This window comes from Mesoplodon densirostris, chromosome 4 (assembly GCF_025265405.1).
Source record: "Mesoplodon densirostris isolate mMesDen1 chromosome 4, mMesDen1 primary haplotype, whole genome shotgun sequence".
Taxonomy (NCBI): Eukaryota; Metazoa; Chordata; class Mammalia; order Artiodactyla; family Ziphiidae; genus Mesoplodon; species Mesoplodon densirostris.
Genome location: NC_082664.1, coordinates 85,791,697 through 85,804,173, shown reverse-complemented (window position 1 = coordinate 85,804,173; position 12,477 = coordinate 85,791,697). Strand labels below are relative to the sequence as shown.

General features: G+C 59.0%; 1 protein-coding gene across 7 annotated transcripts; it reads left to right on the top strand.

Annotated features, from left to right (window-relative positions):
- The first annotated feature begins 2,262 nt into the window (after nucleotides 1-2,262).
- CCDC9B (coiled-coil domain containing 9B) lies at nucleotides 2,263-11,223 on the top strand. Of its 7 annotated transcripts, none has more exons than XM_060096610.1 (11): nucleotides 2,263-2,393; nucleotides 3,239-3,317; nucleotides 3,601-3,708; nucleotides 4,294-4,449; nucleotides 4,540-4,665; nucleotides 5,345-5,544; nucleotides 5,869-5,927; nucleotides 6,479-6,532; nucleotides 6,632-6,731; nucleotides 7,309-7,351; nucleotides 7,436-11,223. In XM_060096610.1, exons 3-11 carry the CDS (start codon nucleotides 3,640-3,642, stop codon nucleotides 7,979-7,981), a joined length of 1,353 nt encoding a protein of 450 aa, XP_059952593.1. In that variant the 5' UTR covers nucleotides 2,263-2,393; nucleotides 3,239-3,317; nucleotides 3,601-3,639; the 3' UTR covers nucleotides 7,982-11,223. The 7 variants fall into 7 exon arrangements, with proteins under 7 accessions (XP_059952593.1, XP_059952589.1, XP_059952588.1 ...); XM_060096606.1 differs by having other exon boundaries at nucleotides 3,207-3,317; nucleotides 3,601-3,699; XM_060096605.1 differs by having other exon boundaries at nucleotides 3,207-3,317.
- The last annotated feature ends 1,254 nt before the right edge of the window (nucleotides 11,224-12,477 follow it).

Below are 12,477 nucleotides of genomic sequence, written 5' to 3'. Positions count from 1 at the left end.
ACAGGCACACCAGAGACTGGAGAAAATAGGAGACTGCTCTGAGGCATGACTGTTGTGTGAGTAACACTTGGGAAGCACGTGGCCGGCAACCGTGGGTCTGTCTGACTATTGGTTTCTCCTGGGCACGTGGGCCTCCAGCCTGCTGGGTCTGGAGGCCTTTGCCACTAGTTTAGGGGAGTCTTTTCCTGCAAGGCCTTCCAGGGATCTGGGTCGCCCTCCCTGCAGGAGAGCTGGATTTGTACCTGTGCCTGCTTCTCCCCGCTGCTGTCCTGCCCCCACCCTGGCTGCGAACAGGCACAAGGGGGACGGCAGACCTTGCCTCTCTCCTACAGCCTCCTCTATCTACACCTGCCCTCCCCAAACCTGGTCTGGGGACCTGGGTTCCAAAGACAACAGAGAACGTTAGGTCTCAGCTGCATCTCCCCCTCCCAGGCTGGTGCTCTGCGGGCCTTCCAGCTCCAAACACATGGCACGGGGCAGGTGACAGGGGGCCCAACTGCCACCCCACCAGGGCCCTGCCCTGACCTTCAGAGACTAGGCTGGAACTCAGTAGGCAGCACGTGGAGAGGGTGGGAGAAGAAGCGTGTGTGTTTGTGTGTGTGTGTGTAGCCTGGGTGCGTCACCATCACTGGGAATATAGACGAGTCTGACTCAGTGGGAACATCCGGCATGAAAGGAAGAGAGAGCACAGTGGCATTTCTAAGCAGGATGGGAACTCTGGGTGGTGGAGACTGGCCATGGGGTCAGGGTTGCTGCTCCAAGGCCTGGCCTAGAAAGAGGCTAAGCGTGGTGGGGAGGGGGGAGGGGAGGGGAGACAGGAAGGGGTAGTTCAAGGGGAGCAGAGGTTGGACCTCTGACTGCCTGGGCTGGTCTGGGTAGGAGAGAGGGCAGCAGGGCTTTCTGCTCTGGAGACAGAAGGGGACAAGTCATGCATGGAATTAGAGAAACAGGCCTGGTCAATCAGGCATGAGGGGAAATGCAGGGACTTCTGACCTGCCCTTCAGGGCCTGGAGGTTGGGCACCTGTTACTACTGAACTAGACCCCAGGTGCTCCTGATACGGAGAGACCACCCCTCCTCCCAGAGGCACTAAGGGTGGGATTGCCAGGCAAGCCGCTCCCCTGGGCAGAGACAGCAGCCTCAGATGCACCGGGAAGATCTGGGGAGAGACTTTCCCAGGAAACGTTGCTTCCTTTCTCAGGATCAGAGAGGCTGAAAGGGCCAGCCCTGGAGAGCAAGGCCAGGAAAGGCCCAAGTTAGAAACCAAGAGGGAAGGCTGTTGGCCAGCCCTGAGCTGTGGCAGCGCAGACCCTGAGGGATGCTCCCCACACCAAGGGGTGACCTGGACAGCTGAGTGTCCCAGGAGTGACTGTACTTGAAAATACAGGGAAGGGCTTCCCTGGTGGCGCAGTGGTTAAGAATCTGCCTGCTAATGCAGGGGACACGGGTTCGAGCCTTGGTCCGGCAAGATCCCACATGCCGCGGAGCAACTAAGCCCATGCGCCACAACTACTGAGCCTGAGCTCTAGAGCCCGCGAGCCACGACTACTGAAGCCCGTGTACCTAGAGCCCGTGCTCCACAACAAAAGAAGCCACTGCAATGAGAAGTCCGCGCACCGCAACGAAGAGTAGCCCCCGCTCGCCGCAACTAGAGAAAGCCAGCACGCAGCAACGAAGACCCAACGCAGCCAAAAATAAAAAATAGGTGAAATAAATAAATATTTTAAAAAATATATATATATATATAAAGAAAATACAGGGAAGACAATGTTGAACCTAATGGAATGAATGACAAATGGTGTTATTTTAGGTATGTGGTAGTACTTGGTGGCCTAGGGGAGGGGAGCGTCTTAATCCCTTCGAATTACTTAAACCAGAACTGATGAGGAGAGTGAGGGGACAGGGGACACTCATTTGAGTTGGGCCCCTTGGACCAGGGAGCACAGTGGGCTGGGCTATAGGTCTTTCTCTACTAATGGGAGGGCCAGAGGCTACTTGGCTGCCCATCTGTCTGCAGGCAGGCCCAGGCTGGGGTCCCACTGGAGCATAGGGCCCCCTGTGTGGACTCAACCCTCCAGAGAGAAGTCCCTTCCAGTCCATCTGGGGATGCCGGGGCAGGGCAGGGAGAGGTGCTGGGCAGGGCCAGCTGGCTGCCGGGGCCCTGATCCTCGCCCTCTGAGGGTGGATGGTGAGGGCGGTGGCCACGGCGTTCCTGGCTGGGAGCCCAGAGGAGTCTTTTGTAATCACAACATGATCTCGTGTGCTGGGCGGTGAAGCCGGCAGGGAGAGGCCTGCAGAGGCCCGGCTCCGGTGGCTCCAGCTTCCCTCCTGCTCTGGCTCCCCCAGGGCTGCTCTGGAAATCTCTCGGTGCCTGCTGTTGCCATGCACTCGGCTGTGAGTGGCACCTTGCCTTTGGCGGGGGGCTTCTTGGGGCTGGGACACCAGGCAGCCACACTCTGGGGGCAGCTGGGGGCAGCTGGGCCTGGGAGGAAGAGGGCTGTGCCTATGCCGGTGGGGGGCTGGGCAGGGGCATCGGCCACAACGGGGTCCCTGCAGCCAGAGAAGGAGGGACTTGGGGATCTCGGTGCTGAGGCACAGTGTGCCCTGGGGTGACCCCCCGGCTGGGCCTGCCCTCAGAGCTGGCTCTTTCCTGCCCCGACTGACTGTAGGTAGCTCAGGGCCTGGAGAGGCTGGGCCTGTGGGAGTGGCTCTTTCCCACAGTCTGGGCACAGGTTTGGGGAGTGGGGTCCAGGGCCTGGGAGCCGAGGACAGAGCAGGGGCCTCTTTTCACCGTGGTTCTTGGCCTGGGAGTCAAATAGCACCCCCCTCGACCTCCTGAATACCCTGGCAACTTCCCAGTCACGGCAGGTTCCGCTGCCAGAGCCATTTATAACTCCCATTCCAGGCTCTGCTCTGCAGTGGAGCTCCCAGGAGAGCCGGGGGGAGGGGCAGCCACTGCTGGGAGCTGCAGGCCTGGGTATGAGGCCCCGGCCTGAGCCTCAGAGGTGGCAGGAAGATGGGCACAGAAGCCAGCGGGGTGGGGCTGGGGGGCCTTCCATGGGCCATCTCCCCACGTGACCCTCGCTCTGGGTCTGGAGTCTGCTCCTTGGGTGGTAAGAACATGGTAGAGTGGGCGAATGTGAGAGTCGGGGAACTGGTAAGGGATGGGCCCAGCAGTCAGGAGCTTGGGCCCCCTGGCCTCTGCAGGGGCCTCATGGGGCCGAGTCCCCAATGAACAGGCAGGAGAAGGATGCAGAGCTGGACAGGAGGATCGTTGCCCTTCGCAAGAAGAACCAGGCCTTACTGCGCAGGTACCAGGTGAGTGGGCTGTGACGGGCCGGGAGGACTGACCGGGTTGGCACTCCCTGTCCGATCTGCAGACCCTGAATGGTTGTCTCTCCCTGCAGGCTCTGGGCCTGGGACCAGGGTTAGGTTGGGTGCGTTCCATCTCAGGGGCTCTGTGAGGGTCCTGGGGACTCTGTGATGTAGTGCCTCTGCCCCCTGGTGTCCCACTGGTGTCTCTCTGTGTAGGCCTGTCAACATCTGTATCTCTGTGCACCTGGGGGGCCATGGCCTGTGCTGACCCCAGGCCCTCCCACAGGAGATCCAGGAAGACCGTCGGCAGGCAGAGCAGGGGGGCATGGCTGGGACCACGCCGGAGCTCCTCCGTCCTGACGGCCTCACTGTCACCATCAGCCAGGTTCCTGGAGTAAGACCCACCCAGCAGACAGGGTGGGGTGGCAAGGAGGTGGAGGCCCAGCCCGTGCCAGGGGAGCACAGCTGCCCCCGCTCCTCCCGCTTACATTCTGGGGCATATACCTACCAGCTCCCAACCTCATGCAGCCCAGGCCACTGCTGGCCCCCATCCCCAAAGAGCCACAGCTGAAAGGTGACCAGATAGAAGCCTCTTCATGCCCTTTTCCAGCCCCAGAGCTCTGCACCCGTACCCCCAAGCACAGGCCGCTCGTAAACCCCAAACCCCAGGGGCACAGAGACGTTGGGGCTGAATGCCAGGAACAGCGTCTGAGGGACAGAGCCTCATTGTCTGAGAGCTTTGGATTGCCCAGCTCAGAGACGATGGGCCACTGTGGAGTCTTGGGCCCCTGGGTGGCCCCAGGCCCGGATAACCTAATGCCACTGGTATGTGAACGCCTCGCAGCGTCAGCTCCTCTGTGGGCATTCCAGGGAGGGCCAGGGCTGGAACCCAGCCTGGGGAACCACCCAAAGGACCCAGGCCCCAGCCTCTGTCCGGTGCTGTCTATGTGGCGTGACGGCACGGCCCCTCATTCTGCAGGGGAAGCGGGTGGTCAGCCGGAACTGGGCAAGGAGCGCCCTTGGGCCTGGAGCAGCCAATGAGATGCTTGAGGATGAGGAGGCAGAGGCCCACGCTGGCGCCTTCCGCTTGGGGGAGCGGGTGGAGCTGGCTGTGACCATGGAAAACAAAGCCGAGGTGAGCAGTGCTGGTGGGGGGAGCCGGGCGCCAGGAAGGCAGCCTCTTCTTCTCTGGCTCTGCCACACTGCCCATCCGCACCTTCCCCAGGCCAAGCGGATCGTAAGTGAGAAGCCTACCAGAGCAAGGAGCCAGGGGGCAGAAGGGTCACCTGGAGGGGGCTTGGGCCGGAGCCCCTCCATGCAGATGGCCATCAGCTCAGATTCTGCCCAGAAGGTAGCTCTTCAAGAGGGGCTGGGGACATGAATGTGGTGGTCCCCTTTTGGGGGACGCACAGAAGCTGAGTCACATATGTCCCCCTTTGCAAGGACGTGGCCCAGGCGGGACCTGCAAGAATTTCCAACTCCTTCTTCCTTTCTCTGGCCAGTCTCCACGTTGGGTGGGTCTTGCAGTGAGAGACAGTGTAAGCCAGAGGTGTGACCTAGCCCCTTACCCTACCTGGACCTCTGGTGGCAAGCTGGGGGGGGTGGGTGGTCTGGAGGTCTGTCAGGAGGGTGTAAGAGACTGGCCATGTGCCAGGTGTGACCTCTAGGTGGCAGCAGCCCCTAGTCTTGGCTCTCGCTCACGGCTGCTGGGTGCCTCTCCACCCTGCCTGCACCTGCCCACACACCCCAGCGACAACTCTGTGGATAGATGCTGTTATTATCCCCATTTTACAGATGAGGAACTGACACACAGAGAGGTTAAGTAACTTGCCCAAAAGACACCACTAACGCGTGGACGGAAACCGTGCCTATAGCAAACAGCATGTTAGAGATGGAATGGATCTATTTTTTTTGGTGGGGGGAACTCAAGACCTTGAGAGAGGAAGGGGTTAGTAGACTCTGGATCCCCATTCCAAGCTCAGGGCTCTTTCTGCTTCGACCCCGTTGTGCTTTGTGTCTTCTCCCTGCAGGGTGTCCGGGAGCCCCAGAGTCCAGGCCTGATCCCAGGCCCAGCTCTCCGCCGGCCAGCGGGGGGGCCCCCGGAGGTGGGCTGGGACTATGCCCAGTGGAAGCAGGAGCGAGAGCAGATCGACCTGGCCCGCCTGGCGCGGCACAGAGACGCACAGGGTGACTGGCGCCGCCCGTGGGACCTGGACAAGGCCAAGCCCACGTGGGTGGCAGGGCTGGGCATCCTGCTGGTTCGACGTGCTTGTGGGGCTGAGTTGGGCTAACTGTGGGTGTCTCTTGGAGGGCTGCTGGGACCCTCCCCAGGGTGGTGAGGCTCTGCCTGACACTCTGTTCAGACCCTGGGCTCAGGGCTGTGTGTGGGCACTGCGTTTCCCACCTTTCTCGGGCCCACCCTCTCCATGCTGTCCTTGGTTCGTGGCTGGGCTTGGGGCTGGGACTGGGGCAGGAGGTGTCGGCCCACCAGCAGCCTTGCAGCCTCTGTGCTCCCTGCCAGCAGCCTGCCTGACTCCCCCTCTCTGCAACGCAGGCCACAGGACTCCAGCAAGCCTTGGGAAGAGGGCCCGGCCAGGGTGGGCAGCACGAGGGGTGAGCCAACACCCACCCCTCCTGGATTTTTTCACCCCTTGCCCCCACTTCCTCTCTGTTCCCTGTCTCTTGGTTTACCACTTATTTTCAGAGCTGGAAGGAAGCATGGAAGGACATCTTCCTTCCTCTCCCTCCCTATCAGAGGAGGTCACCACTTCCCATCCTCTGAACCTACAGCCCCTGTCCTGGATTCTGACTGCAGAAGGTCTGGGGAGAAGGGCTCACCAGGAAGTCAGCGCTGGGGTCCTTTTGAGGTGTTGGTCCCTCGTGGGCGGCAGCCACCCCTCGCCTGTTATAGGAACAGAACTCTGCGTCGCTGGCCCCTCATTTTACACACAAGGGAGCTTGAGGCTGGAGAGGCTCTGCCGGTCACCTGGTCAGGAGTGACACAGCGAGCACAGGGACACGGCTCCCCGGACCCCCAGGCCAGGGCTCTTTTTTGGGAGCCAGAACACTCACAGCTGGCAGCTTCCTGGTCCCGAAAGAACTGATGTTCCTGCTGTGGGTCTTTTGTGACGCCCACCCTTTCCCCATTTCCTTTTTCCACTTAGGCCCCAGGAGCCACCGAAAGCTACAGCCCCCACCGTTGCCCCCTGATGGCAAAGGTGAGTTGGGACAGGAGGAGGAGCAGGTCCCACGTGCTGGTGAAGGAGCTGGGCTGCTATGGACCTCTTCTCTCTTGATTTGTGGGCCATCTCTTGCAGGTGGTACTACTCGGGGTGGGCAACCCAGCAGACCTTTGGTGGCTCTGGCCACGCGCAGCAAAGCTCGGGGGACAGAGAGGCTGACTGGCAGGGCCCGCAGGTAACATGTGGCAGGGAGCAAAATCGAGGGAGGCATCTGGGCTCCCTAATTTCCTGGCCCTCCCCTGCCCCTGGGAGGTCAGGCCCAGCACTGGCCCAGGTGCCTGCTCCAGCTCCCGGGGCCTCTGCCTCTTGGCTGACTGCTGCCTTGTGGCAGGTTAATGAGATGCGGGGAGAGGCCATCAGCAAAGGCAGCAGCAGCGAGAGCCTGGTGTCCAGGGAGGCTGGTGGTAATTACAGCAGTTACCGTCCCCTGGGAAGTCAGGCGCGCCTTTCCCAGGCAGCGCAGGCCGGGACACGCACGGAGTCCCCACAGAACTCAAGGTGCTGCAGGCTTGGCCATAAACAGCAGCTGGGGACCTGCAACGGGGCTACGGTGGGCGGTGTTCAGAGGAAGTGGCTGGGTTTGGGGAGGAAGGTTGGGCTGGAAGGGAAGCATCCTGGAGCCTCGTTCTGGCTCTGAGGTTCCTCTGAGACCCTTGGGCTGTCCCTGAAGGACATGGGCTGCTGGCTACGGAGCAGGTGACGTGAAGTGGGATGGGTAGTAGTGGGGCCTGCCATGTTCTGTGTTCCTGCAGGTGGGAAATGAAGGAAGGCAAGGAGGAGCTGGAGAGCCAGGAGGTGGGTACCTGGGCATAGGATGGGGCGGGCTAGGGACATGAGCCCTGAATTCACCAACCAGCAGAGCCGACCTCTTGTTGTCAGGGAAGCCCAAGCACCAGAAGGACTCCAAATGAGAAGGAACATGCGCAGACTCCGAGCAGGATGGAGCCGGGCGGAGCCATGAGTGTGCCAGCAACCAGCCCAGCTCCAGCATCAGCATCACCAGAGGAGCCAAACGGGGAATCAGGAGCTTCGACAGCCAGTCCTGAGCCTGGCTCTCCACGAAACACGGACTTGCTTCCCCTCGACCTCTCTCTAGGATGTGCCAGTAGCCCTGGGCCCGGGGAGAGCACGTGTGTGCTCAATCCAAGGCCTGGGACCCAGGAGAGCCCTGTGTCCTGGCTGGAGGGTCACGCGCAGCCCCTGGGGTGGACCGAGCCCCAGGCTGAGCCAGAAGCCCAGACTTGTTCTGGGCCCCCAAAAGAGGCAGGGCCCCTGGAACCCAGAGAAGACAGGCCTGGCAAGGCTGGGGCCCAGCAGGTCCTGGCACCTCGAAGCAGACCCCCCAGAGGAGGCAGCCAAAGGGCGAGGGGCACAGGAGGTATGAGGCGCGGGACAGGGGGTCCTGCCCCTGCAAGAAGATGCTGAGCAAAGCTCGCGGGGGCAGGGGGCCAGGCTGGGGAGGGGAGGAGGGAAGACACCGTCAAAAATCTTTGAGCTCTGGGCACGCGGCAGCTGGCAGCTGTAGCAGCCTGGCCGAGCAGTGTGGCAGACTCTCTGGCGGTGTGACTGTGAAGGCAAGGAGCCAACCCCTGCACCTCACGGGCGGCCCCCTGTGCACCTGTGTGCTCTCACCTGCAGGTAGAGCCCCTGGTGTATCCCCACGCCACACCTGGTCTGTGAGGCTGGCAAGCCCTGCCCCAAGCCTGCTGCTGCCCAGGCCACAAGCTCCCTGACCCTGGCGAGAGGACAAGGCTTGGAAGCACTCAGCACCTGGCTCTCCTGGCTTCCATCACCCCCAGGGCCTGGCCTCCCTCTCCGGCTGTCGGCTCCTGGCTCTTCAGGTACAGGCAGCCTCAGCAGCTGGCATGGCCAGCCCAGGCTCGGGCCCTTTCCTACACTCCTGCCTTGCACCCAGGTGAATCACAGTCCAAGACTCACAGGATGGCCAACCTGGGGAATCTCACAATCAGCTGGAAGCCTCCTGCCTTTCTCTGGGCCTCAGCCTCCTGGAAGAGGAGGCTGAGGCCCAGAGAAAGGGAGGCCACAGCCAGCAGGGACAGAGCTGGGGACAGAAGAGCAGAGCTCAGGTCTCCTCTGTGAAAGGAAGGGTCTCTGAAATGGGGCGGCGGGGTGGAGGAAGGAGGGGCCAGCTTCCTCTCCCCACAGCAGGCACGGGAGCCCACCGTCAGGGACCTTGTCCCCCACCCCCAGGTCAGACATGGAGTGCACCCTGAACTGGGGCAGAGGGAGCCTGCCACCCAGGGTCGTTTCCTGCCATCTGCAGCTTCCTCCTCCCACCACCTCCCTGCACTGTGTCATGCTAGAGCAAGGTCTCAGGCAGTGACCCAAGAGGCAGAGAAACAGCAACTCCAGCTAAGTACGACATCAGGACTTGTCTTTCCTACTTAGTCTCTGTTCCCATCCCTCCCCTGAGGCCCACGTCTCTGCACAAGCTGTGGCTTCCTCCCAATTCAACAAACATTTCCTGAGCACCCACTACCAGCAATGCAGCCGGTGGGCGATGGTGACTTTGCCAGCAAGAGAGAGGGAAGAAACCCCTGCATCCGGCAGACCCAGGCTGCGCAGCAGGAGCTGTTCTTGGCTGTAGGTGCCCGACAGGGGCTGGGGATGGTAGTAGGAGCCCAGAGGGAACCATCCCACCACAGCTCGCAGAGGCAGGCGCGTCTCCCTTTCTCATCGTGTGTACCCTTTACCCCCAATGCCCTGCCTGGATCTCCCCACGTGGCTCTGCCACGGTTGTTCCTCTCTGCTGAGGGTCCTGGGCCTCACCAGCCTCTCTGGGTTCTCTAGGGAGTGTCCGGATCATCCCCAGCATCTCTCCACTGTCAGTGAGGCCTAAACTGTGGCTCTTGCTCCGCTCTCCACCCCCTCTACTGAGGAAGCATGAGGAGGGGGTGTCTTTTTGGCAGATCAGATTGTTTAGAGCAGTGCCTCTCACACATTAAGGTGCCGAGCAATGCAGATTCTAACTCGGGAGGTCTAGGCTGGGCCTGGGAACTTGCATTTCTACTAGGCTCCAAGTGCCGCCTCTGCTGCTGCTTCCTGGACCACACTGTGAGAGTAAGGGTTTGGACTAGAGTGTATGGAAGGCTAGGGGCAAAGACAGACTCTAGACTTTAAGGGCTGGCTGCTGGCTCTGTAGGGGATGGGGGCAGGCTGCCCCTGCCCGGTGGGAGCTTCCTGGCCTCCGAGTTGGGTGGGACACGGACGCACTGGTAGATGCTTGAGAGTGGGTGGTGTCCACTTCCTGTAGTGGGGAGTGAGAAAGCTGGTTGGGAATGGGATGAGGTGAAGGGGGTTGGAAGAGGTGAGGACTGATCAGAGGAATTTTGGAAAGGCTTGGGAACATTCTGTGCCTATGGGAAGAAGACCCCTGTGAGATATGAAAAGGCAAGGGTGAAAGAGTCCAAGCTCAAGTTTTCCTTTTGCCTTCCGGTCACATGTGTGTGGCTTTGGAACATGACACTGGCTCTGGAACTCACGGCTCCCAAAGGATGGAGCTGGGGTAGAGCAGGCTCGGGCAGCCTCGAATTCAGATGTCTCCCAAATAATTCTGATCCAGAATTTGAACTCTAAGATTCACAAACTTCCCCCAGCCCCCAGTGCCCCCAGCTGTACAGATGTGCCTTCATTAAAGGGTCTGTGCCAAGGCATGTTTGACTATGGGATGGGGATGTAGAACTTGGGCAGAACTCTGGTTGAGGCCTCACAGCAAGACCTAAGCAGGAGAGGAAGCTGGACAAAAGGGCTATGGAGAAATAGGGCTTCTCTCCCTTCTGGATGTTAGGAGAAAGGGATGTCATGGGAATGAGTCACTAGGGCTTGGAGAGAATGGAGTCTGGCACAGGACATCTTCGTTGCAGGAGGACTGGAGTGCAAGGCAAGTATCACTGAACTTTTCTCAAAAAAGGGGAGCCCTTCTTCAGGAGCAATGAACCAGCAGCTCTGGGGGCCACCCCTCCTGCTCTAGGATGGAACCAGCTAAGGAACAGGAGGGAAGCATAGACATCCCTCCACAAAGCTCGGGACCATGGAAGGCTGCTCTGTTTCCTTCTGGCTCCTTTGGTTAAAGGCCTGGCTGGGAGCCTTCTTCTTGGATTCCCTTCTCCTCTCCAACCAACAGACAAGACTGCTCCTCAAAGGTGGGAAGTTCTTCATGGAACACGGCTTCAGGAGCCCAGGCACAGAGCTGGAGGAACTGACAAGGGAGAGTGCAGTGGGTAGTAGGGAGCCAGCAGGGAGATGACAGCTTTACCTAAGGCCTCAAAACAAGGAGGGCAGAAGAGGTGGAAAGCATCTCTGTCCTGGCCCATATCCCCTTACAGAGGGGAGCAGCAGACCACATTGTAAGGGAGGTATTTTGGGGATGATAGGCAGCATGGTTGAGGGGAACAAACATGGGCCTTGGAATCGGAGAGACTGAATCTGAATCCTAGGTCTGCCACCTGCTAGCTGGATGACTGGTCAATTTTAACATCTAAAAGCCTCAGTTTTCTTGCCTGCAAAATGGAGCTAGTAATACCTATGATGAAGGGTTGTTAAGAAAATTAAAGATGAGAATATGCAAAATATACCTGGCACACCGTAGGCACTCTATTCACAGTAGCACACAGAAGGCACTCAGTAAATATCTGTCGAATAAATAAAGTAGCTTTTTGTTGTGATCTCTGTCTACTTGGTTTTCTGTCTTTTCCATTGTCTTCTCTTTTAGTCTCATGGTCACTGGAGTCAATACACTCTCAGGGAAACAGGGATGGTTTGTAAATGTTACCCAGCCTTCTAGGACAGTGAGCTGCTTTTAATCCCCCGGGGTAGTCTGGTTCAGTTAAAAGCATCATGAAGTGACTCTGCTCTTACAGGGAATGTTCTTTGCCCTCATCCACCCACTGGATCACAAGGATATCCTAAGCATTTCCCCCTGACTTTGCACACTGCCTCTTGCAGCTCAGAGTGTTTCCTCTTTTCTTCTGTTTACATCATAGCAATCTCATGAACTCACTCCCCAGAAACAAACTCCTTTGTGGAGTTTGCTCCATGCCTTCCAAAGTTTTATCACTGAAAGGAGCAGCAATGCCGGTATTTTCTTATAATCAAGAGACGGGTAATTGGGGATCCCTGGAAGCAGGGGATCCCCAGCTATCTAACAAGTCCCAAGTTTGGAAGGTTTGACCACCAGTCAGCTCCAGCCCCAAACCCTAGCCTCAGGGACAGGAATAACAGGAAAAGATGGCACTGGCCCCTGAAAAGAAAAAAGGAAATGGCAAAAATCCCACTTTGGCCATATCTTCTTATTTGGGGGACTAAATCGGGGGTGGGGGTCAAGGGAATAGGAGAAACTAAAGGCACCACTTCACTTCTGCCTCTTAAGTCATTTATCAGTGTCCACAGACCCTGCAAGCGTCTCTTCCTGAGTGAGGGATATCAGGGCTTACGAGGAAGAGCTGACACAGGGTGACCACAGCCCCACTGAGGGGGAGAAGGCGAGGCTGGGCAAGGCAATGAGAGAAGCCGCGTAAGGCACAGACCAAGGCTGCTTTCTCTCAGCAAGTCTGCCGGCCTACGTCACGGCCTCTCATTAAGCATCCACTTGACGCCGGGGAAGTGAAATAGCACAGACCTGGCACCAGAAAGGACAAACGTGGCACCCACTGCTCCTTTTAAGGACTGGCTGGAGGAGCTGCAGGCCCCAAGGCAGGAGGTGAGGCAAACACATCAGTACCTTTGTGGGAGGGGGAGGGAGGACTCTTTCAGGCCTGCCTCCTTTTTTTTTTTTTTTCTTTTTGCGGTATGTGGGCCTCTCACTGTTGTGGCCTCTCCCGTTGCGGAGCACAGGCTCCGGATGCGCAGGCCCAGCGGCCATGGCTCACGGGCCCAGCCGCTCCGCGGCATATGGGATCCTC